The sequence below is a fragment of the Castor canadensis genome, chromosome 8, assembly GCF_047511655.1.
Source record: "Castor canadensis chromosome 8, mCasCan1.hap1v2, whole genome shotgun sequence".
Lineage (NCBI taxonomy): Eukaryota > Metazoa > Chordata > Mammalia > Rodentia > Castoridae > Castor > Castor canadensis.
The window spans coordinates 97,123,529-97,145,357 of NC_133393.1; the positions used below are offsets into that span (position 1 = coordinate 97,123,529).

At 39.1% G+C, this 21,829-nt stretch overlaps 1 protein-coding gene across 2 annotated transcripts in view; it reads right to left on the reverse strand.

Annotated features, from left to right (window-relative positions):
* Window positions 1-2,971: 2,971 nt before the first annotated feature.
* The window catches only part of Sarnp (SAP domain containing ribonucleoprotein), a 49,886-nt gene continuing 31,028 nt past the window's right edge, over window positions 2,972-21,829 (reverse strand). For both annotated transcript variants that reach the window (XM_074083579.1, XM_074083578.1), the window contains 2 exons: window positions 7,009-7,098; window positions 2,972-4,089 (listed from right to left, as the gene is read on the reverse strand). In XM_074083579.1, coding sequence (XP_073939680.1) covers window positions 4,048-4,089; window positions 7,009-7,098 — 132 coding nt within the window. In that variant the 3' untranslated portion in view covers window positions 2,972-4,047. The remainder of the gene's footprint in view (window positions 4,090-7,008; window positions 7,099-21,829) is intronic.

Genomic DNA, 21,829 nt, shown 5'->3' on the forward strand with positions numbered 1-21,829 from the left:
AAAATAATTGCATAAGCAGGTGTGTGCACATATACAAAGTCCCGAACTACTCCACTCATACCCCCATGGTCTAAAGAAAAAAATTTTCTATTTACACTGAATCTTAATTTTAATCTAGTAAACTTTTTTTTTTGTGGGACTGGGATTTGAACTCAAGGCTTTACGCTTTGAAAGCAGGCGCTCTACTTCTTGAGCCACACTTCCAGCTCTACTCTAGTAAACTTAAGAGCTAATATTTAGTAAAATGACTACTAGGCAAACTATAGTATGCAAAATGTGCTAAGTATATAATATGGTATCACTTAATTCTCATAGCAACTTTCACAGTAGGGTTCCAACTATGACAGAATGATTAAGTAATTTGCCCAGATCTCAAAACTAGTATGGTAAAACAAGGAATTAACCCTAAGTAGTTAATACCATTACTGCAATCTAATCTAATTTACTCTAGTATTAGTAATATGAGAGAAAACTAAACTTAGGGACAAAAGAGACAATAAAATAGTTGGAAACCCCTTGGGCAAGAGGGTCTAAGGATCTACAATGCTTTTGAGGGAAAAATAAGAGCCTGCAAGTTGGGGGCATGGCTCAAGTGGTAGAGTGCCTACCTAGCATGAGGTCCTAAGTTTAAACACCAGTAGCACACAAAAATAAAAGTCTGGAAACATCAAGAGAAGACAGGTTAGATTTTGGGAGGAGTTCAATAATCAGAAGTGAGTGACACTGTCTATCAAAGGCCTCACATAAGAGAAAGAAGAAATTATCCTGTCTTAATTATCTGAGTTGCTTCCTCCCCTCTCATCTGTTTGTTTTTTTGATGGGACTGGGGCTTGAACTCAGGGCTTTGCACTTGGCAAAGCATGCACTCTACTGCTTGAGCCACACCTCCAGTCCATTTTTTTCTGTTTATTTTGGAGATAGCGTGTTGCAAATTACTTGCCTGGGCTGGCCTCAAACCACAGCCCAAGTAGCTAGGAGGCATGGGCCACCAGCTCCATCTTCTCTTTTTTTTTCATGTGAGACATAGCAACAAGACTCAGCCGAATACCAAGAAGTTCTGCCTTTATTCGTACTTCCCTTCCTATAGCCTTTATCTCTACAGAAGCTTCTAGCCTTCTATCTTCAGTAGTTCTCAAGAGCTGGGACAGGGGAAAGGGCATTTTAGGGTGATGGTAGAGAAAAGGAGAATGATCCTAGAGAACTATAAAAAGGTGCAGATTTATAGCTGAGGAAGCTACTTCCCTCCAGAGCTTTAAAGACACCCTCATTAAGAGCTTCCAGGTATGCAGGGAATGTCACAGCTTCAGAACAAGGAAAAGACTAGATTCCGCTAATCACATCTGGATGCTGGTTCAGCTACAGGAAGAAGATTGGGGGGGCAAGAAGGAAGGGTACTTGGGTCCCAGATAAAGAATTACAAGCTTAAAAGAAAAAAAAAGAATCACAAGCCTGTATGTCTAAGTGAACAAAATGGACTTAACACCTTTTAAGACTAAATTAGTAAAAGGACATAGGCATCTTAAACTATTCAAACTCTAAATAAAGTATGTGTGGAATAACTACAATAAGACAGAAAGAGGAGGACCTGGTGGTCAGGCTTGTAGGTTAGAGTCTTCTAACCAACATATGAATAGCAGAAATGGGATTAAAAAATGGTTAACAACAACAAAAATCTTATATATTGGGAAACACTGTATAATACTTAGGCAAAGTGTTGACTGGAGAGAATGATTATGGGCTGGAGGCATAGCTCAAGTAATAAGGGCAAAGTCCTAAATTCAAACCCCAGTACCATCCAAAAAAAAAAAAAAAATGATTACATTAGCATCTGCTCTATTATATTCTCCCCACCCCCACCACCCTGAGGTAGAAATCCTTACCAAATCTATAATTTCTCTTCTGTTACGAGAGAACAGAACAGCAAGGTGGCTCAAGCCTATAATCCTGGCTACTCAGAGGCACAGATCAGAAGAAGCCCAATTCAAGGCCAGTCTGGGCAAAAAGTTCACAAGACCCCATCTCAACCAATAAAAAGCTGAGCACTGGTGGTGCAAGCCTGTCATCTCAGCTACATGGAAGCATAAATAGGAGGGTCATGGTCCAGGCTGGCCTGGGCATATAAGCGAAATCTAAAGTAAAAAGGGCCAAGGGGAGTGTGTGGCTCAAGTGGTGAAGTGGTAGAATGCCTCCCTGGCAAGTGCAATGCCCTGAGTTGAAACCCCAGTACTGCAAAAAATCAAAACATCCAGGACAATTCTCTCAGTTGTTTTTAGATAAAGTAAAAAGAAAAAGCTAATCTAGAGACCAGAACCTGAAGTAAAGAAAGGGAGGCAGACAAAAGAGACAGATGGGAAGAGAGAGAAAGTCACTCCAATTGTATGGTTTATTTGGTTGAGGAGGTGACGGAAGTTTAACCAACTTTCCCTTTTGTTTGCCCTTATTATTTGAGCCATGCCCCCAGCCCATAATCATTCTCTCCAGTCAACACTTTGCCCAAGTCTTTTATACAGTTTTCCCAGTTCTCCAAAGTCTCAAATGGCACAAAATTCACAACAAAATGAGCAACCTCTGAATCTGCTCTCCATGGCAGTTTTCCTGAAGTGTCTAGAACTTAGGTCCCTGCAGTCCTCAGCAACCAGAGACTTTACAGAACTAGATCCCCTCCCCTCAACCCCAGTACTGGGGATTGAACTCAGGCCCTTGCTTGTTAGACAAGTGCTTTACCACTTGAGCCACTTCCCAAGCAAGAGATTCTTAGTATTAGGAAAGTTGATCAAACTTTTACCTATTAGTCACAAAACTAAGCAGGTTTTGGTACAGATAAGGACAAAGCAACACAGGATCTAATTATGGTAGCAAAATCTTCAGATAAGGTGCCAGGCTCGTAAGTTTTATGACCCTCCCCTCAAAAAAAAAAAAAAAAACCAAAAACAAAACTTTCATAGAAATCCAAATATATAAAGAGGAGAAATCCTATACAAAACTTTAATTTTTATAGCTAAGACACATTACCACCAACAGAGCAATAGCACACATACAACAGAAAAGAACTAGCACCCTAAACTATTCATGGGTTGACTACAAAGTAGAAATGAGGTTGGTTGCTCACTGGTAGAGTGCACGCCTGGCATGTGCAAGGTCCTGGGTTCAATTTCCATCACCATCATCACCAAAAAAAAAAAAAAAACACCTAGTCACCTAGTCTGACTCCTTATATGCTTCCAATCATCTAGGTAATAATGTTTAATATCTCTGACATCCTCTGTCATGCTCTGAATTCTATCTGAGGGGTATCAAGCCCATTGACCTTCCTGAACTGCATAACCAAAAAGGTCCCACATACTGACTTCTGGTATCAGACAATATCAGTCATGCCTCTTGAAAAGAGGGCCCTTTTACTTACTATGGGACTCTGGATTCCATTTTATTCAACAAGGCTTCATTATTAGCTCATAGCAGAAGACTAACAATCATTTGGCCTTATAGTTATATCCTTTGCACCCCCCGAAACCTACCACGTTTCTCCCTATTTTATCTCAAGGGTTAACTTCAACCATACTTAAGCAAAGATCTGAGGGATAACTTGGCCTCTTCATAGAGGACAGAGGTAAAAGGATGCCTGTGCATATGAAGAAGGGAATAAATAAGCTTAAAGGGTAGACTCAATCTTCTTCCTTGTCTTCTTTTCTAAGGATAATGGCATTATGGCTAATCTCTCCTAATATGTGCTCCTGAAGCTCCCCTCATCTGGTCTACTCTGGCACCAAGAATTTAAAGGAGCACCTAAAAAAACACATTGTTCTCTTTTCTATTTTTTTTTTTTATTAACAAGCAAAATAATTAAAAACAAAAACACAACAACCTTGAAGTTGGAACAGCATTAAGTCCAATTGCTGCTGGAGTTCACGGATGTACCTGAGGTACATGCTCCCTCACTGGGAGGCAGGATGTAGTAGGCACATGACTGTGCATTTAGGGATATATGTGACCAAGAAGAATCAGAGAAATGGAAACCACTGGAGAACAGAAAGCAGGAAGAATTTTTCATCATGCAATCCCAAAGCGCTCTGCTCTTTTCCTCTTCTTTGCCTATTAGAAAAAAACAAGAAGAAAAAAATGACATTGCAAAACAATAATGGCCTAAATTCCTGGCTACTTAATCCACATTCATATGAACTACCACAAGGTTCAAGAAGGGATGACCCAGACTTTAAACTAGAGACTTCCCTCCAATTAATTCAGTTAGAGCTGGGGAGTTTTAGTGAGAAAGAAGGATAAGAAGGAAAGAAGATTATCAGAGGTGAGAGGAAAGGAAAGGAGGAGAACAGAAAATCTTTAGAAAGATTTTCTAAAGGTAGTGGTGGTGCACATCTGTAATCCCAGCACTCGGGAAGCTGAGGCAAGATGATCACATGTTCCAGGCCAGACAGGGCTGCACAGCTAGACTCTATCTCAAATTTAAAAAGAAAACAAATTTCCCTTAGGTGAAAAGATGGCTCTGCTTTAGAAAACAGCCTGGAAATAATAATGCTGAGAAAGTCTTCTAGTCAGTAGGGAGATGAGAGATTTCAGAGGACAAAGGGTTAACCAATGCTATTCACTGAGGTAGTAAGGATTTCCTTTTGGCTATGCCTTGGACCTCCAATTCACAGAGATGTACATAAATCTTCAATGCAAACAGAATAAATTGAGGGAAGGAGGGTTTTCTTGGAGAGCCGTTGTCATCTCTTAAGGAAGGCAGCATTAGAAAGAGGGCACAAAATTGGGCAGAGGAATTTTTTCCCTCTGGGAGTGACTCACAAAAAAGAATTTGATCCTTCATCCTCACTTCAACCACTGTCCCAGGGCACAAGGGACCTTTTATTCAGCCCATTCACACAGCAAGTTTTGAAATATATATTTCAAAAGAAAGCTGAATACATACAAGCCCAGCCCACTCCATCTGAACTACTGACAAAATTCCTTAAAATCAAACAAAAATCCGGATTCATGTAAACTCCATTAGCCTCAGAAATTATTACTCCCTTAAAAACACTGCCTCTTCCAATAAAAGCCACTGTTCCTTGCCACCCAATATTCATCCTCCTTAACTTGGAGAGGCCAAATGTACCTACTTAGTGAGCATGTCTGGTTTAACAAGTTTCCCTGAGAAGGAGGGAGTAATTCTAACCAGAATTAAAACAAGCCTAAGTTTACTTCATTCTCATTCTGATAAATCAGTAAGTAAGCAGATACTTACAATAGGTAGCATTTTATACTCAGTGACATAAAGAATATAAACTCCTTTAGATTTTTTTCCTAATGGAGAGTGTAAATTGTAATTTTCATGGCTTATTTACAAGACTGTCTGTGATATTTATTCATAAAGAAACTTCACAAGATTTTAAATAAGAAAATAAATTTTTAGAGGCTATCATCTCCAAAAGTAAACAGAAGAAAACTGGGATTGTAAAAAACAACATTCCAAATGCCTTGCCACCCAAGAAACTTTCTATAATTCTACACATATTCATTATTTCAACTTCTCTTTATGTATATTCCAAATGACGAGTCTCCATTACAGATATACTCAAACCACTAAACCTGCACTGTCAATACTCAATCTCAGTGAATGTAAGTTACCCCAGGGAAATCTGAGATATGGATGAACATAAAGTCTTTTTAAAAAACTACTGCAGGACTGTGGATGTAGCTCTGTAGTAGAACAACTGCCTAGTATGTGCAAGGCCCTGAGTTGTAGCCTGGGCACCTGAGGGTGGACAGTCTTTTCTGGGGGGAAACAGGGTCTCCCTATGTAGTCCAGCCCATACTACATACAGTAGCCCAAACTACTATATAGCCCAGGCTGGCCCTAAACCTGCAGTCCTCCTCTCTCAACCTCCTGAGTGCTGGGATTACAAACATGCACCACCACACCCAGCCTAAAAAAACCCTATTCTTATACCATGGGTTCTTTTCAGACCATCGAAATCTTAAAAATTTCCATGGACAGGAACAACTCTGAGTCCTAAATCAAGTTTTGAGGCCTTGTTTCAGCAAGGCTACAATAAAAAACAAATTCCCTTTCTTTAATTCTGAGAAACTATCTGTAAACAAAATGTAAGAATGAGAAGTTGCATTTGAAAATACTTCTATTCTAGAGGCCACAACTATACTTTTGTCTAGATTGGAGGTGGCTTTCATTAAATGTTCATTAAATGATCAAAGGAAATAATATATCTAGCAAGTAATAATAAACTACCACTCACTGAGTGCTTACAATATACACATATTGTTGCATGCATTTTAGATAAAGCCATCACTTTTTAAACAGAACTGCTTCATTTCATTCTTAAAATCCTACTTTGAGGTAGGTATATCATCTCCACTTACCAGATGGTGAAAGAAGTAAGGCTCTGCAAAGCACCATAACTTATGAGTAATACAAAGTGGCATAGCCATTTTTTTTTTTTTTTTTTTGCAGTACTGGTGTTTGAACTCAGTGCCTACACTTTGAGCCACTTCACCAGCTCTTTCTTTGTGATGGGTTTTTTCGAGATAGGGTCTCAAGAACTATTTGCCTGGGCTGGCTTCGAGGCACAATCCTCCTGATCTCTGACTCCTGAGTAGCTAGGATTACAGGCATGAACTACTGGCGCCTGACTGCACAGATTTTTAATACAAGTGTACGTGATTTCCAAATCTTCTGCTGTTTGCTAATAAGCTAACAGATTCTAAAACTGAATAAAATACACTGGTGAAGTTCAATGACATTGAATTCACTGAGGATGAATACTGACAATGTTGATTGACTGATTTGAGTGTATCTGTAATGGAAACTAGCTGTCATTTGATATAATACATTGGTGACTACTCTGTCCTGAAAAAAAAATTATCAAGCAAATGGCAAATATCTCTTCATTTGGGCACGTAGGAATTAGGCTGGGGAAACAGAGGTGTCTTCTCCTCTCTATTCAATGTATTCACCCTTGTTTCCCTTTAAGAAATGTACAAAGCATTCTATTTTACCTCTGTATCCTCTGTGGTTCCAGTTCCAGCTGAACTTGTGACAATCCCAAATCGTTCCTTCCTCTTTTTCAGTTTCTCATCATCTTCAGACTGTTCAGAACAAAGAAAACAGTTGAAACAAACTAGTGTCTATTCACAAAGTCCATAGGAATGAAACTGTAATTTACTGGCTACACTATACAAGCCAACTATATAGTAAGAACCAAGGATCACACAAACAGAAAAGATAGATAAGAAACTAAATAAGCTAGTGCCATTATTTGGATGTGGTTTACCCCTCAAGAGTTCATGAATTGAAAGCTTGGTCTCTAATGTGATGGTGGAAGGTGGTGGAACCTAGTAGGAATTGGTTAGGTCACTGGTGGCATTACCTCAGAAGGGAATAAAGTGGTTCTCATGGGACCCTGAATTAGTTCTTGTGTCAGTGAGTTATTCTAAAAGCAAGCCTAACTCCTGAGTTGTGTTGTGGCTTCTTATCTAGAATATGATCTCTTCCTTTCCCAAGCATTCCTGCCATTATATGATATTACTTGTCATGATATGATGTAGCCAGTGGAGAGGCTTTGCTGTTTGAACGTTCATCATCCAAAACTGTGAGCTAAATGTTACTTTATCAAGTTACTTAGCCTCAGCTATTTCCTGATAGTAACAAAATGAGACTAATACAGTTGGCATATAGTACCCAGAATGACTAAAATCTTAAGCAGGGCCTCAATTCTCATAGGTGCAGTAAAGAAACAGTAAGAAACAATCATAAAACAAATTTCTTGACTAGAGGCATGGCTCAAGTGGTAGAACACTTGCCCACCAAGCACAAGTCCCTGAATTCAAACTCTAGTACTGCCAAGAAAAAGAGAAAGAGAGAGAGAGACACACACACAGAGACATTCTGGCAGTTCAGTTATGGAAAAAACTGGGGTTCCACTCAGTAACTCATGCAGAGAACAGGTTGGGAGAAGGTATCTGAACCGCTTGTTGAACACTACTTACAAATTTCATTTACTTATGAAGGAAGGGAAGGGGAAGAGATCCAGAGAGGCGTTTCTGAAAACTTGTAAAGAAAGCCAGTGTTTGCTTGAAACATCCAGCAAAGTTATAGAAAGCTCTGAATAGTTTGAAATGATTTTGAAAAAAGATGAGCCAAGGAGACAGCTGCAGTCATCTTTCTAAGACAGATATTCTTTGGGTATTTTCCAAGCATCCATGATATTCATGTTGTCTGCCAGGTAACTGGAAAGAATGTTTCATCTTACTATGAACTGGAGCTGGCCATTCTCTTATAGGTATTCTAAGGACTGAACTACTGTTCATATCCAACTCTTTTCAATAAAAGAATCTTATACACGTTCCCATCAGCACCTACATGATACCACTTCATCCCATTTCAAGTTATTTTCTCCTTCCCTACCTTCCTCTCACACCTAAATCAAAAACTCAGCTTCAGGATTATAAACTATTAGGAGGACTTTCCAAGTGTTTTTCAACCAGAAGGATTTCTAAAACTTGGCACAACTATCCAAAGATCCCACCTTCTCATAATCTCATAACCTCTGTTCCATACATACAGCCCTACTTCCACCACAGAGCAGAACAGCTTTTTTCTTTTTTCCCTTCTTCCCTTGCTCCCCTCTCCTTTGTCTTTGGTTTAGACAAGGTTGTAACCCAATCTCAAGATCTTGAACTCAAGATCCTCCTACCTCCACTGCCAAAGTAGCTGGGATTATAAGCATATACTACCATATCTGACTCAGAATAGTCTTCCTTCCTTCCTTCTCCTCTCCTCCCCTTTTCTTTTTTATAGGACTTGGCTCTGAACTCAGGGCCTCACACTTGCTAGGCAGGCACTATATCAGGAGCTATGCCCCCAGCCCTTTTTTCTTTTTTTAAGACAGGGTCTCACTATGTAGCCCAACCTGGTCTGGAACTTACTATGTAGCTGAGGCTGGCCTCAAACTGGCATTCCTCTCATCCCAGTCTCCTGAGAGCTGGGATTATACATGTGGCCCACTATACCTTGTGCATGACAGTCTCTTTTAAATGAGTTTCTATGAGGTGCTTCTGAGCTGGATTTTTGTTTTCTTTAAACCTCAAGGAAGGCTGATAAGGGTGGGTCAAGTGGGTAGAGTACCTGCCTATCAAGCGTGAGCCCTGCATTCAAACCCAAGTGCCACCAAAAAAAAAAAACCAAACAAACAAAAAAAAACCCACACAAACTGAAGGAAGTTATAGTCCTTCTATTCTGTCTGTAAACTTGGTGTATCCCAAGACCACAGAGTCAAAACCAAAGTTAATCATGAGACCTATAAATAAACAAGAAAATTTCAATACTCATACTCTCAAGAAACTAACCTGAGCCAGATACCAATGGCTCACACTCATAATCCTAGCTACTCAGGAGGCAGAGTTTACAAGACCTATCTCAAAAGAACCCATCACAAAAAAAAAAGCCTGGTGAAATGGCTCAAGGTGTAGGCCCTGAGTTCAAATCCCAGTAGGAAAAAAAAATGCTCAAAGCAAAAAGGGCTAGGGGTGTGGCTCAAGTGGTACAGCATGCATGGCCCTGAATTCAAACCCTATTACTGACAAAAACAAAACCTTGGGGGCTGTGAAAGAGTTAAGAATCCTACACGTGAATTATGTAGTCTTAGTGTATTGTTAGAATAAACTATTGCCTAGTTTTTCTATCTTTTTCATCAGCAAATCTATAGTGGGTAGCCAATTCATGTAATCCTAAATTACTTTTTCTAAGAAAAGTATTCTTACCCTTAATCATGGAGTAAAATAATAGTAATATAATAGTCCCTAAATGAGTGTTTCCTATGTGCCATGCAGTGTATTGGGTTCTTTACATGCAACATCTCATCATCTCATTCTTTTTTTTTTTGTGGTGGGAATGAGGCCTGAACTCAGGACCCGTACCTTGAGTCACTCTACCAGCCCTTTTTTGTGATGGGTTTTTCTGAGACAGGGTCTCCCAAATTATTTGTTCAGCCTGGCTTTGAACCTTGATTGAGGTCAGCCTGGGCAAATAGTTCATGAGGACTTCCCCACTCCCCCCCAAAAAAATAAATAACCAAAGCAAAATGGACTAGAGGTGTGGCTCAAACGGTAGAGTGCCTGCTTTTCAAGTACAAAGCCCTGAGTTCAAACCCCAGCCCTACAAAAGAAACCCTTTAAAAAACTAAAGGGTTTCTAACAAACACAAACCCTACCATATTTTCACTCTCCAAGTTAAGGAGGAAAATTTTCTTATTTTTGTCTACTACAACTAAGATAAAACTAAATAAGGGATATAAATGGAGATTTCATAATGAGAACCAGTTTCAGAGGGAATAAAAGAAGCATGTCTTCTTTTAAGAGACCAGACCAACATTATGATGAACTACCACTATAAACCTTTTTTAAAATTTAATTCAGTGCTAAGAGTACTTCAGCAAGTTCAAATCACAGAGGACACACTACTGCTAAAAACTAGCACAAACCCGGAAGCCATTTCTTTCATAAATTTCATCAAAAAACCTATGTCTATCTGAAATGGGGGTGGAAAAGACAGTCTTTTTCCTTGTTCCTTATTTTTGCTACATCCTAAAATTGGGAGTTTGAATTCTAAATTAAATTTCTTACATTTCCCTTTGAGCTCAAAGGTGAGGAAAGAATGAGGACCCAGAAGAGAAGGGATGAGGATGCACTTCTCTAGCTATTGAGGCTAATATCAGAGATTTCCCCATGAGCTTCTTTTAAAATCAGATCTTTGGGGCCTCTCCTGGAGGTCCAGATAGAGCATCTGCTTCAAACCCTTCAGGGACTCTAAGTGGGGGCAGGGAATACCTCCAACTCCTACAACAGCTTCCCCAACCACAACAAACAGCCTGCCCTTCCCTCCTCAACCCAGCATCCCCCAGCCTCCTTCCTCCTTGCCCTGCAGGGAAAGTGCACAACAGGCCCAGTAAATCAACACAGTTCTAATGATCTCTCAGTTGATCCTTCTAGCGTGACAGTGTTGCATGGAAACAAACATACAATAAACTTCACTCCATCTTTAGCTCCTTGCTGACAGGTTTTGATTCATGGGATAGTGAAACCCATCTGAAAGAAATTACCTCTATCAAAACTCATCTCATTCTGCATTCATCAGGCCAATGTCCACCCCCCAGGCCGTGCCCAAGTGCACAAATGGGGATGTACATCTGCAAGCAGCCCTGATCCCTCCAGCTCAGTGTCATACGCATTTGGAAAACTTTCCCTTCTTCACTACCTCAAATCCCTCCCCCAATCACTCAACTACTAACAAACCTTTTCCTTTCCATGCACATGCCTGTGCAGGAAGAAAAGTCCTTGAATCTGAAGTGTCCTTATTTCCCATCAAATGCAAATGCCTCCAAACATACAACTCGCGTTTAAACTCAGGGGAGAAACCTGAGGTTTGGATTTTTGTTCTCATTCATGTATTTCACTTTACCCAACCTTCTCACTCCTCAAGATTTATGACACCATGTTAAGTGGCTGATGCCAATAATTTCATGGCACTTGATAACTATCTTGTGTTTGCCTTTCTTTTTTAAAAAAACCTCATTTATAAAATGAGAAAGAATTGTGCAAAACAGGAGAGAGCACCCATATAAAATAGTAAAGAGATCATGATCTATATTTCATAAAACCATACACTTCTATGAGTCACTATTTATTGTGTTCTTCCATTGTGGAATAAAGATAGCACAAAACCAAGCCCTTTAGAAGACATCCTCAACTTTTCAAAATTCACTTATCTCCTTGTTTTCCTTTTGAATTTGGTAAATCTTTAAAATATAAAATATAAATGATACCTGCTAAAGCAAATGACTAGAACATTCAAGGCTGCTCAAAGATACAAATTACATATGCAAAAGTGCTTGGCACATAAACTATCATATAAGAGGTATTCAGTAATACCCAAGCTGTGAGGCCCTCAGTTCACATCCTAGCCCCATATATATACATTCCTCCTGGTCCTTGAAGTTTGAGGCAACCAACAAAAATTTTGAAGGTAACTATGCTGATCACTCTTCTACAGAGGAGACAGAATCATAAAAGGGCAGAAAGAAATGAGATCCATAGCCAGGTGCTGGTGGCTCACACCTGTGAGACTGAGACTTGGAGGATCGTGGCTCCAGGTCAGCCCAGGCAAATAGTTCACAAGACTCTATCTCCAAAATAACCAGAGCAAAATAGACTGGAGGTGTGGCTCAAGTGGTAGGTTTTTAAGTCTCATTTTTCCACGTTAAAGAATGATACTGGGCTGGGCGCTGGTGCCTCACACCTGTAATCTTAGCTACTCAGGAGGCAGAGATCAGGAGGACCATGGTTCAAAGCCAGCCCAGGCAAATAGATGAAGATGCTATATCAAAAAAACCCATCACAAAATAGGGCTGGATGGACTGGTTCAAGGTGTAGGCCATGAATTCAAACTCCAGTACTGGAAAAAAAAAAAAAAAAAAAAAAAAAGATACTGGGCCAGGTGCTATGGCTCACATTTGTAATCCTAGCTATTTGGGAGGCTGACATTAAGAGGACTGAGGTTTGAGAGACTGTCTCCAAAATAACTAGAACAAAATGGACTTCAGGCATAGTTCAAGTGGTAGAGTGCCTGCTTTTCAAGCATAAAGCCCTGAGTTCAAACCCCAGTCCCACAAAAAAAAAAAAAAAAAAAGAAAAGAAAAGGAGGGAGGGACAGAGGGAAGGAAAAAAGAGGTAACCAGGTTATAAGCAGAAATTTTAAATTAAATTAAGGGTTCTTGGCAATGGTTCCCATAACATAAGCACAGTAGCCAGTATATTAAGTCCAACAACCAGCAGCTGAATACCATAGATATTTTTTAAGTGATTGCCAATTATTTTCTCCAGCAGAATATCAATATTAGTATCTCCACACAAAATGGAGTTCTAATTCTGTTAGTTTCTTTCTTTTTTTGGCAGTACTGGGGCTTGAACTCAATGCCTCATACTTGCTAGGCAGCCGCTCTACCACTTGAGTCACTCCTCCAGCCTTGTTCTTGTATTGACTTTTTTTTGAGATAGAACCACAATCTTCCTGATCTCTGCCTCCTACACAGTCAGGATTACAGGCGTGAGCCACCAGCACCCAGCTTAACTTTGTTACTTTCCAAACTCAACTTTTCTCTTCAAGGTGCAACTTCAAGTCGGACAAATAATTTGTGAGACCCTATCTAGAAAATACCCAACACCAAAAAAGGACTAGTAGAATGGCTCAAGTGGTAGAGTGCCTGCCTAGAACGTCAGGCCCTGAGCTCAAACCCCAGTACCACCAAAAAAAAAAAAAAAAAAGATGCAAATTCAAGAACATTGTCCAAACTTACTAATTTTATCCTGAATACAATTAAAAAAAAAACAAAAAACAAAAACTGCTCCTTTCCTGGGCAAGGGCTATTTGCTCTGCCCAAAGCAGGCAATTTGATGTAATTAGCACCCTGTGGGCTGGATATTCAAAGCATTCACCTCCTTCAGTCTTATTTACCAGTGCTACTCTGGATCATAAAAAGAAACTAGAAACAAAATAGTGATCTAAAGTGTAACCCAGGCACAGTTGGAAAAACTGAACTCAGAAATTCCAAGAATACAAGGCAAGGTATTTGCTGGATTCAAATAAGAAATATCCTCACTATTCTAAGAAAGCCAAAGAACTGACCCAGCTAGGCACTGTTCCTGGCTGGTATAAAAAACTCACTCACACATCACCCCCCCTTATACCATAGAAGAAAAGGACAAATTCAGCCTAAAAAATTCAGAGACATATTCACAAGTAAAAAGAAACATTTGAGGGACGCTCAGGCACTACTTTTTTCCCTCAAAAGTCCTTTCTGGAGCAATGGAAGAGAGACTGATAGTGAGCTAAAATGGTCAATTTTGGGGGAGGTGGGTGGGGCAGGGCCTTACACATACTAGGCACACATTCTACAACAGGACTATACCCAGCCCAAGACAGTTACATTTTACAAAAAATAACAAATAACTGCAGTCTTTTGTAAATGAATTATAATACTAAGATATTAGCAGTTCTCAGACCAATCTGATTTTCCAAAGGAATGTAAAGTAGCAAGGCAAGAAGAAAAAGCTGGAGTTTTAGGATTACTTTCCTGAATCCCACTGCCATGTGACTGATGACAGGATGAAAAGCAGACCTTGGGGGCTTTCAGGCAATGGTAGATTAATGACAACAATGACGTAGGCTTGACTTCCCAGAGGTAAAGGTTATGAAACACTTCAGGGTAGGTGAGCTTCTAATTTCATACAGAATGAATGACAACTGATGGCTTTTCCCTCAGGAACACTTCAGTGTTTGAATACACAGCTGTCACATTCCCACCCCAGTTTCTGATATCCATCTGAACTTGTTTATTCCTTAGTATTTATTCCAACCATACCACAGAACATGGGGTGGTTCCAAAAACTAATGCATATAGCCTAGGCAATCTAAAGAGTAAAGGACTAGACTTAGAAAAGTATGCCTCCCCCTTAGCAAATACATGCTCAGGAGATACTCCAACACTCTACACACATACTCATAACACCTCTTCAATGATCTGTCTTACTCTCAAAACTTCCAACAGTGAGATTAGAACCAACTTTCTAGGATTAGCATGGTGCAAGAAACTATAAAGCTCACTGGAATTAGAGACCATCAAGAACTGTTATCGCCTCCTGTCTTCACAGGATTTGAAGCTCAAAATTACATCTCAGAACCAAACACTCTTCTGTCTCACCAGCTCCTATTACTTTCTTTCTCACATCCAAATCAAGCTCTTTCCCCACCGCACCCCCCCCCAAACTTCAGCACCAGAGGAGGTCGTCTCGGTCTTGCTCTAGCTGACTATAGGACAAAGCAAAGCAGGTGGAGGAAATGAAGGCTTCACACTTGAGACCCCCGGAAACTGAGTTTCTATTAAAAGTCCCCACCTCCCTCCCTTAAAAGCCAGGAAGCTGCTGCTTTTAAGGATAAGTGATGCAGAGCTTGGCAGAAATGTCAAGAAGTCAAAAGAGGAAAGCTAAAACTTTTGAAGGGAGGTGAATGCTGCCTTAGCCAAAATACACAGAGAATGAAGAAACAAAGGACAGTTACCTGAGCACAGAAATTTAGAATAAGCACGGGAAAAAGTCTTTTCACCTGGAGTATTTAAAAATGCAGATTCCTGGCTTAACCCCAACCTAATAAATCTGAATCTCAAAAGAGCAGGCCTACAGAACTATAATTTTTTAAAGGGTCCCTCTGGTGATCCTTATTTCCATGCAGCAGCCATACTTGGGAATAATTGCAAATATCTTTAACAAATTACAGACCAATTTTTTTTTTTTCCCAATACTGGGGTTTGAACTCGGGGCCTACACTTTGAACCACTCCGCCAGCCCAGGCTGGCTTCAAACTGTGATCTTCCTGATCTCTGCCTCCTAAGTAGCTAGGATTACAGGTATAAGCCACCGACGCCCAGCTTACAGAACAAATTTTTTTTTAAAATTCTCAAATCTAAATAAGACTGCCATCTGGTTCCATTTTCCCCCACAAACACTAAGGGCCTTCCAAAAAAGTTTATGCTTTTCTTTCTACAGATACTTAAGCTGCAGGGATGTGAAGGTAAAAACAAAGCTGTGAAGGAATAACAGAGGGGCTGAGTAGCACACCTGTCTTACTATCTTCCTAGAATTCAAATAGAAGAGCTGGGGATGTAGTTCAGTGGTAGAGTGCTTGTCTAGCATGCCAAGGCCCTGGGTTCAATCCCCAACACATATAACAAAACATATCAACAACAAAAATCCAACTAACAAACCAAAAAACCTTTTTTCTCAAATAGAAAAGTATTCAGAATCTTTTACCAGGATAGTTTAATACAAGGAAAAAAATGCCAAAGGAGAATGGCTTATGTTCTGGAGTTGGAGGCTGTGTGCAACATAGAGCCTATGCTGGGTGGGGGTGGGGGGGGAAGCCTGGCATGGTGGCACATGACTATAATCACAGCATCCAGAAGGCAAAGACAGGAGCATCAAGAGTTTGAGGCCAGCCTATGCTACATATTGAAGACCCTGTCTATTAAAAAAAAAAAAACAAAACAAAAAGAAAAAGAAAGAAAAGAAAAAAGCCGGTGCCAGTAATCCTAGCTACTGAGGTAGAGATCAGAAGGATCACAGTTTGAAACCAGCCAGGGCAAATAGTTTGCAAGACCCTATTTAAAACAAAACAAAACAAAACAAAATCCATCATAAAAAAGGGCCAGTGGAAAGGCCCACAGTGTATCTTGAGTTCAAGCCCTAGTACCACAAAAAAAAAAGTAAAAACAAGATCTGGGGCAAAAGTGAATGGCGAGCACACAAAGGCATTTTTTTTCCTACACAACTGATAGAAAAAAAAGGAATATCAATAAAGTGGGGCCAGGGGTCAGCTGACTCACTTCTGTAATCTCAGCAACTTGGGAGGCTGAGATCAGAAGGATCACAGTTCAAAATCAGTCAGGGCAAAAAAGTTTTCAAGATTCCATCTCAATGGAGAAAAAGTTGGGTGCAGTGGCATGCACCTCTCATCCCAAGGACAACAGAAAGCCTAACATAGGAGGATCACAGTCTAGGCTGCCCTGGGCAAAAAAAATTAAAAAACCGAGACCCAATCTCCAAAATAACCAGAGTATAAAAGACTAGAAGTGTGGCTTAAGTGAATCCCTGAAATTTAAGCTACAAAAATAATAATGAAGTAAGAGGTTAAACAGACTTCTCATAAGGCTCACATATTTTGCTTATTCCTCTAGAGCACTAGGGAAGTCCATCCTATAAAGTCTATTATTTTATAGTTATATTCATTTGCAACTGCACCTTCTCCTCAGCAACTACAAATCTAACCAGGGGCATGATAATAAGAATTCTGTAACTGCCTCTACTTCAAACCCTAAGGTCTCCACCAAAATACTTTCTAAAGTCCAAATGAAGCATTTCAAACATAATCTCCTCAATAACACATCTCTGTGGAGAGAAATTAAAAAGCAGATAAAAATAAGCCACATCTCCATTCCTAGAGATTTAAAGGTTTAATATTAGATGTGAACTCTAAATGGAGAACACTGCAAATGCATTTCCATTTCTGTAGTAATAATCTGCTCTGGGAATGAAAAGGTAAGATTTGGCTAAAATACTACATATATATATATATATATATATATATATATATATATATATATAAATTTATATATTTATATAATTTATAAATTAATAAATATATTAATTTATAAATTATTAATTCATAAAATTAATTATAAATTAATTATAATTAATTAAAATTAATTATATAATCAATTAATTATAAAATTAATTTATAATAATTATAAATATATTAATAAATTTATAAATTTATTTATATAAATATATAAATAAATTTATATATATATATAAATTTTTTTGTGTGCGGGACTGGAATTTGAACTCAGGGCTTTCTAATGCTTGAGCCACATTTCCAGTCCATTTTACTCTGGTTATTTTGGTGATCGGGGTCTCAAGAACTATCTGACCGGGCTGGCCTTGAACTGCAAGTCTCCCAATCTCAGTCTCCCAAGCAGCTAGGATAACAGGTGTGAGCCACCAGCACCCAGCTTTAAAGTACTATTTTTTTAAAAAGAAAAAGTGAGAAAAGAGTAGCATTGAAAATGGAGAGGAAGAAAGAAATTAACATCTTCTAGATTTTAACAGTTTATATTAAAAATAATGCTTCAATAGTTTATAAATATCACTACCATTAACAGTTTATGCTAAAAATAAGGCTTCAGTACTTTATAATAATCACTACCATCATCTTTCAGGCATGAAAAGCAATTGTGTTATTTGGTGAATATGTAAGAAAATGAACTATCAGCCAGGAGCTGGTGGCTCACACCCATAATCCTAGCTACTCAGGAAGCAGATATCAGGAGATATCAAAGCCAGCCATGGCACATAGTTCAAGAGACCCTATCTCAAAAATACCCAACACAAAAAAGGGCTGAGGGGGTGGTTCAAGTGGTAGAGTACCTGCCTAGCAAGCACGAAATCCTGCGTTCAGACCCCAGTACCACCAAAAACAAAAGAACTATCATGTAATTATTAAATCTTATCTGAATTCATCCTTATATATGACTGTTAAGCTCCTTTATCAAAGCCAGCCCAAACATCAACACTAAAGTGTTAACCCTTCAAGTATTAAAATGTATCTTAAACATTCCTAAACTGCAAAGAGTTCTCACATCATGAGAAGCCTTTGACCACAGTTTCCTACCAAAAATGCCTAATACACACCCCCCACTCAAAAAGTACCCTCCCACCCACCACTTTGTTTCCTTCCATACAGGATGGCTATATTTGGATTCAAACAGTTAGCTTATATTTCTCCACAGCTAGGGAGCATCTAGGAGTAAGTAGACATTGTTCTACTTAAAAAAGTCAGGTCAGTTACTGATCACGCAATTTTGTTATCAACTACAACTAGATACACAATGTGACTTAAAAAATAACTTATCTGTACAAGAATGGAATTAAAAAAACCCAAAAAACAAAAACAACTCACTCAGGGAATGATCCTACCTCCAAAACTTGACTGGCAAAAAGAAATGAAGGTATTTAAAATAAACTCAACAAAATCCAGCATTTCCCCACTTTTCAGGAAGTGTTTTCTCTTGGGGCAAAGCAGGACACTAGGGAAGCATAAAATCTGTTTTCTACCAAAGTCATCAGTTCTGACACTTTAAGAGGAAGGGATGCAAAAACATTAGTGGGGGGTAGAGTATTAAACAGGGGAAAAGAGTTTTTCTTAATACAAATTTTACCTATAGTTTTTTGGGCTCACATTCAATGAATGAAATCAGAGTGAAAATAAAATAAAAGAGTACAAGATCTTAGTAGTCTCAACCATGTAGCTTTAGAGAAGTCTAACCATATCTAAACTTCCCAAATATCCAGTTTATGGTAAACATGACCATGAATACTGACATAGCATCCAAACTTCCACCTTGCTTCCCCATTTAAAAATTTTCCCTCTTACAAAGTGTTCAATTTATATTCCTAACATTTGTCCATTTGGCTTTTTTCCTTTATACTTTTCCTAAGTGAAAAGTGTATGTCTAACGTTAGGGCATAGTGGGAAAGTAGAAGGAGAAGCTGAGCAAAGAAAAACTCTACTCCTCTATTTCTCTAGTTAAAATTAGAATACATTTTCAAGAGCCCTGGGCAAAAGAAAAAAAAAAAATTCTATTCTGCCCCTTTGCTCCTCCAAATTCCTATAGCCAAGTGGCTCAACAGCAGTTGAATGGCATACATAATGACATCATTGATTGGAACCATAATAGAAGGGAATGAGAAGGGGGGGAAGGGGGGTGGGAAGGGAAAGGGTGAAGATGTATTTGTGTTACAGACAAAAGACAAGTTCTGTTCCTCAGCAGAGACAAATGAAGAACCAGATGACTGGATAAACTGAGGTCAGAGAGTTTGTCCTATTGTTTCCTCTTTAAACAGTTCCTTTACTACTCCCTCAAGGTTTGTTCCATTGGAGCAGTGGATGGAGAGAGTTTATATTTTTACCTTAAAGAGGAAGAGAAAAAAAAGATAGATGATTATACACTGTGTCTCTCCTTGAAAACACCACATGCTTATTTTCAAAGTATTATGAATTAGAAGGGAATTTAAAGGCAAGGTTAAATTTTTGTTAAGCATTAAAATGTTCTGAGAAATGTTACCCAAATCCTGAAAACTATGTGAGGGTAATTTGTAGATCTTCCTGAAATTCACCCTCTATAATGTTCAACCTTAATTGCTATCTCTACCATAGAAGATACTTCTCAATTTACAGTGGGGTTGTCCCAATAAACCTAACACAAGCTGAAAATATTGTAAGCCAAAAATGTATTTAATGGCTGGAGGCATTGCTCAAGTGGTAGAGTGCCTGCCAAGCAGACATGAGGCACTGAGTTCAAACGCCAGTACACCAAAAAAAATAAAAATTGAAAAAAAAAATTTTTAAATGCATTTAATACACCTAATCTACTGAACATCACAGCTTAGCAACACAGTACACTATAGAGTACCGGTTGTTTAACCCGATGATCAAACGGGTGACTGAGAGTTGCAACTTGCTAGTAAGTGGCAAGAGTATCCTAGTATCTCTCTCAGCCTGTAGTTCATCTTCAAATAATAATAAGCAAAGATATAATACAAAAAGTTCATGAAATAATTACTGCAGCTACTAAGGGTATTCTAGGGAACTGAAGGTATGACTCAAGTGGTAGAACAGCCTGCCCAGCCATTGTGAAGATTTGAGTTCAAACCCAGTAAACACCACCCGCCCCAGAAAAAAATATTCTAGGGATGGGGGTGTAAGCTTTGTGGTCAAATGCTTGTTAAGCATGAGCAAAGCCCTAGGTTTTGTCTCCAGAAAAACATACACATGATGGACCTGGTGACTCCTGCTTGTAATTCCAGCTACTAGGGAGGCAGACAAAAGGACTGAGATTCAAGGTCAGTCCAGGCAAAAAGATAGCCAGACCCCACCTCAACCAAGAAGCCGGGTATGATGTCACACAACTGTGATGCCAGGTACATAGGAGGTTGAAGTTAGAAGGATCATAGGGTCTGAGGCCTGCCCCAGGCAAAACCACAAGACCCTACCTAAAAAATAAAGCAAAAAAAAGGCTGGGGATATGGCTGAAGTGGTAGAGTACCTGCCTAGCGAGCTCAAGGCCCTAAGTTCAAATCCCAGTACTGGGGAAGAAAAAAAAAAAATACATTCATACATAGCTACTGCCTATAGTTAGAGCCTCAGCAATAGGAAATTGGTCAGTGGAGGAACAGTTAAGTTTGTTTGCAAACTTTTAATATTCTGATGCTGTGTTACACAGACCTTAATCATCAGGGAGGAAAACTGCCAAAAGCCACAAACCAGAGAAAAGTAGCCTTCAGCATTTATAGGCCTTAAGATAACTTATTAGAGGCTTGGAGATACAGTTCAGTGGTAGAGTGTGCTTGTAATTCTAGCTACTCAGGAAGCAGAGATCAGGAGGATCACAGTTTGAAGCCAACCCCGGGCAAACAGCATGTAAGACCCTATCTCAAAAAAAAAAATCACAAAAAAGTGCTGGTGGAGCGGCTCAAGGTGAAGGCCCTGAGTACACACACAAAAAAAAGGCCTTCGTTTCAATCCTCAGCACCACACACATACACACACAAAAAGATAATTTGGTAGGACAGTTAGTTACCTATATGAAGAGGTATAGGTGTAGGGAAAACCTGGTAATATTCTAGTACAACAAAAAGGAAGATGAACTAAAGTCAACAGGGATACAAGATGCTTTATGTCTTCTACCACCAATTAAGAATCACTAACACATCCTGGTTATATTCCTGGAAAGGAAGAAGAAAATCAACCACACTCCAGTGTTCTGTGTAGTGTCTAAGTTTTTGTTTGTCTGTTTTGCTTTCTTTAAAAAAAAAAAAAAAACACCTAGATGGATTTTTTTGTAACTTCCTAAAATACGAAGTTTCACTTTCCCAAGTGCGCCAATGTTTGGGGGAAAAAAAAACCCACTCATATTATAACAGGTCAGAGTCCAGATTTAGGTTTTACCAAAACTGATGTCCTTTGACCATCACGTAACAACTGAACTCATTTACCATCTCCATTTCCTCTACCCAACTCTCACTCCTTTCAAAGATGAGTTTCCTTATGTACCAGGCCAAGTCCTGTTCTTCACCAATAAGACTACCCCAAATACTTCTCTTGGGAGGCATGGAAAACTGACAGAGAAAAAAACAACCAGTCAAGCACAAGACT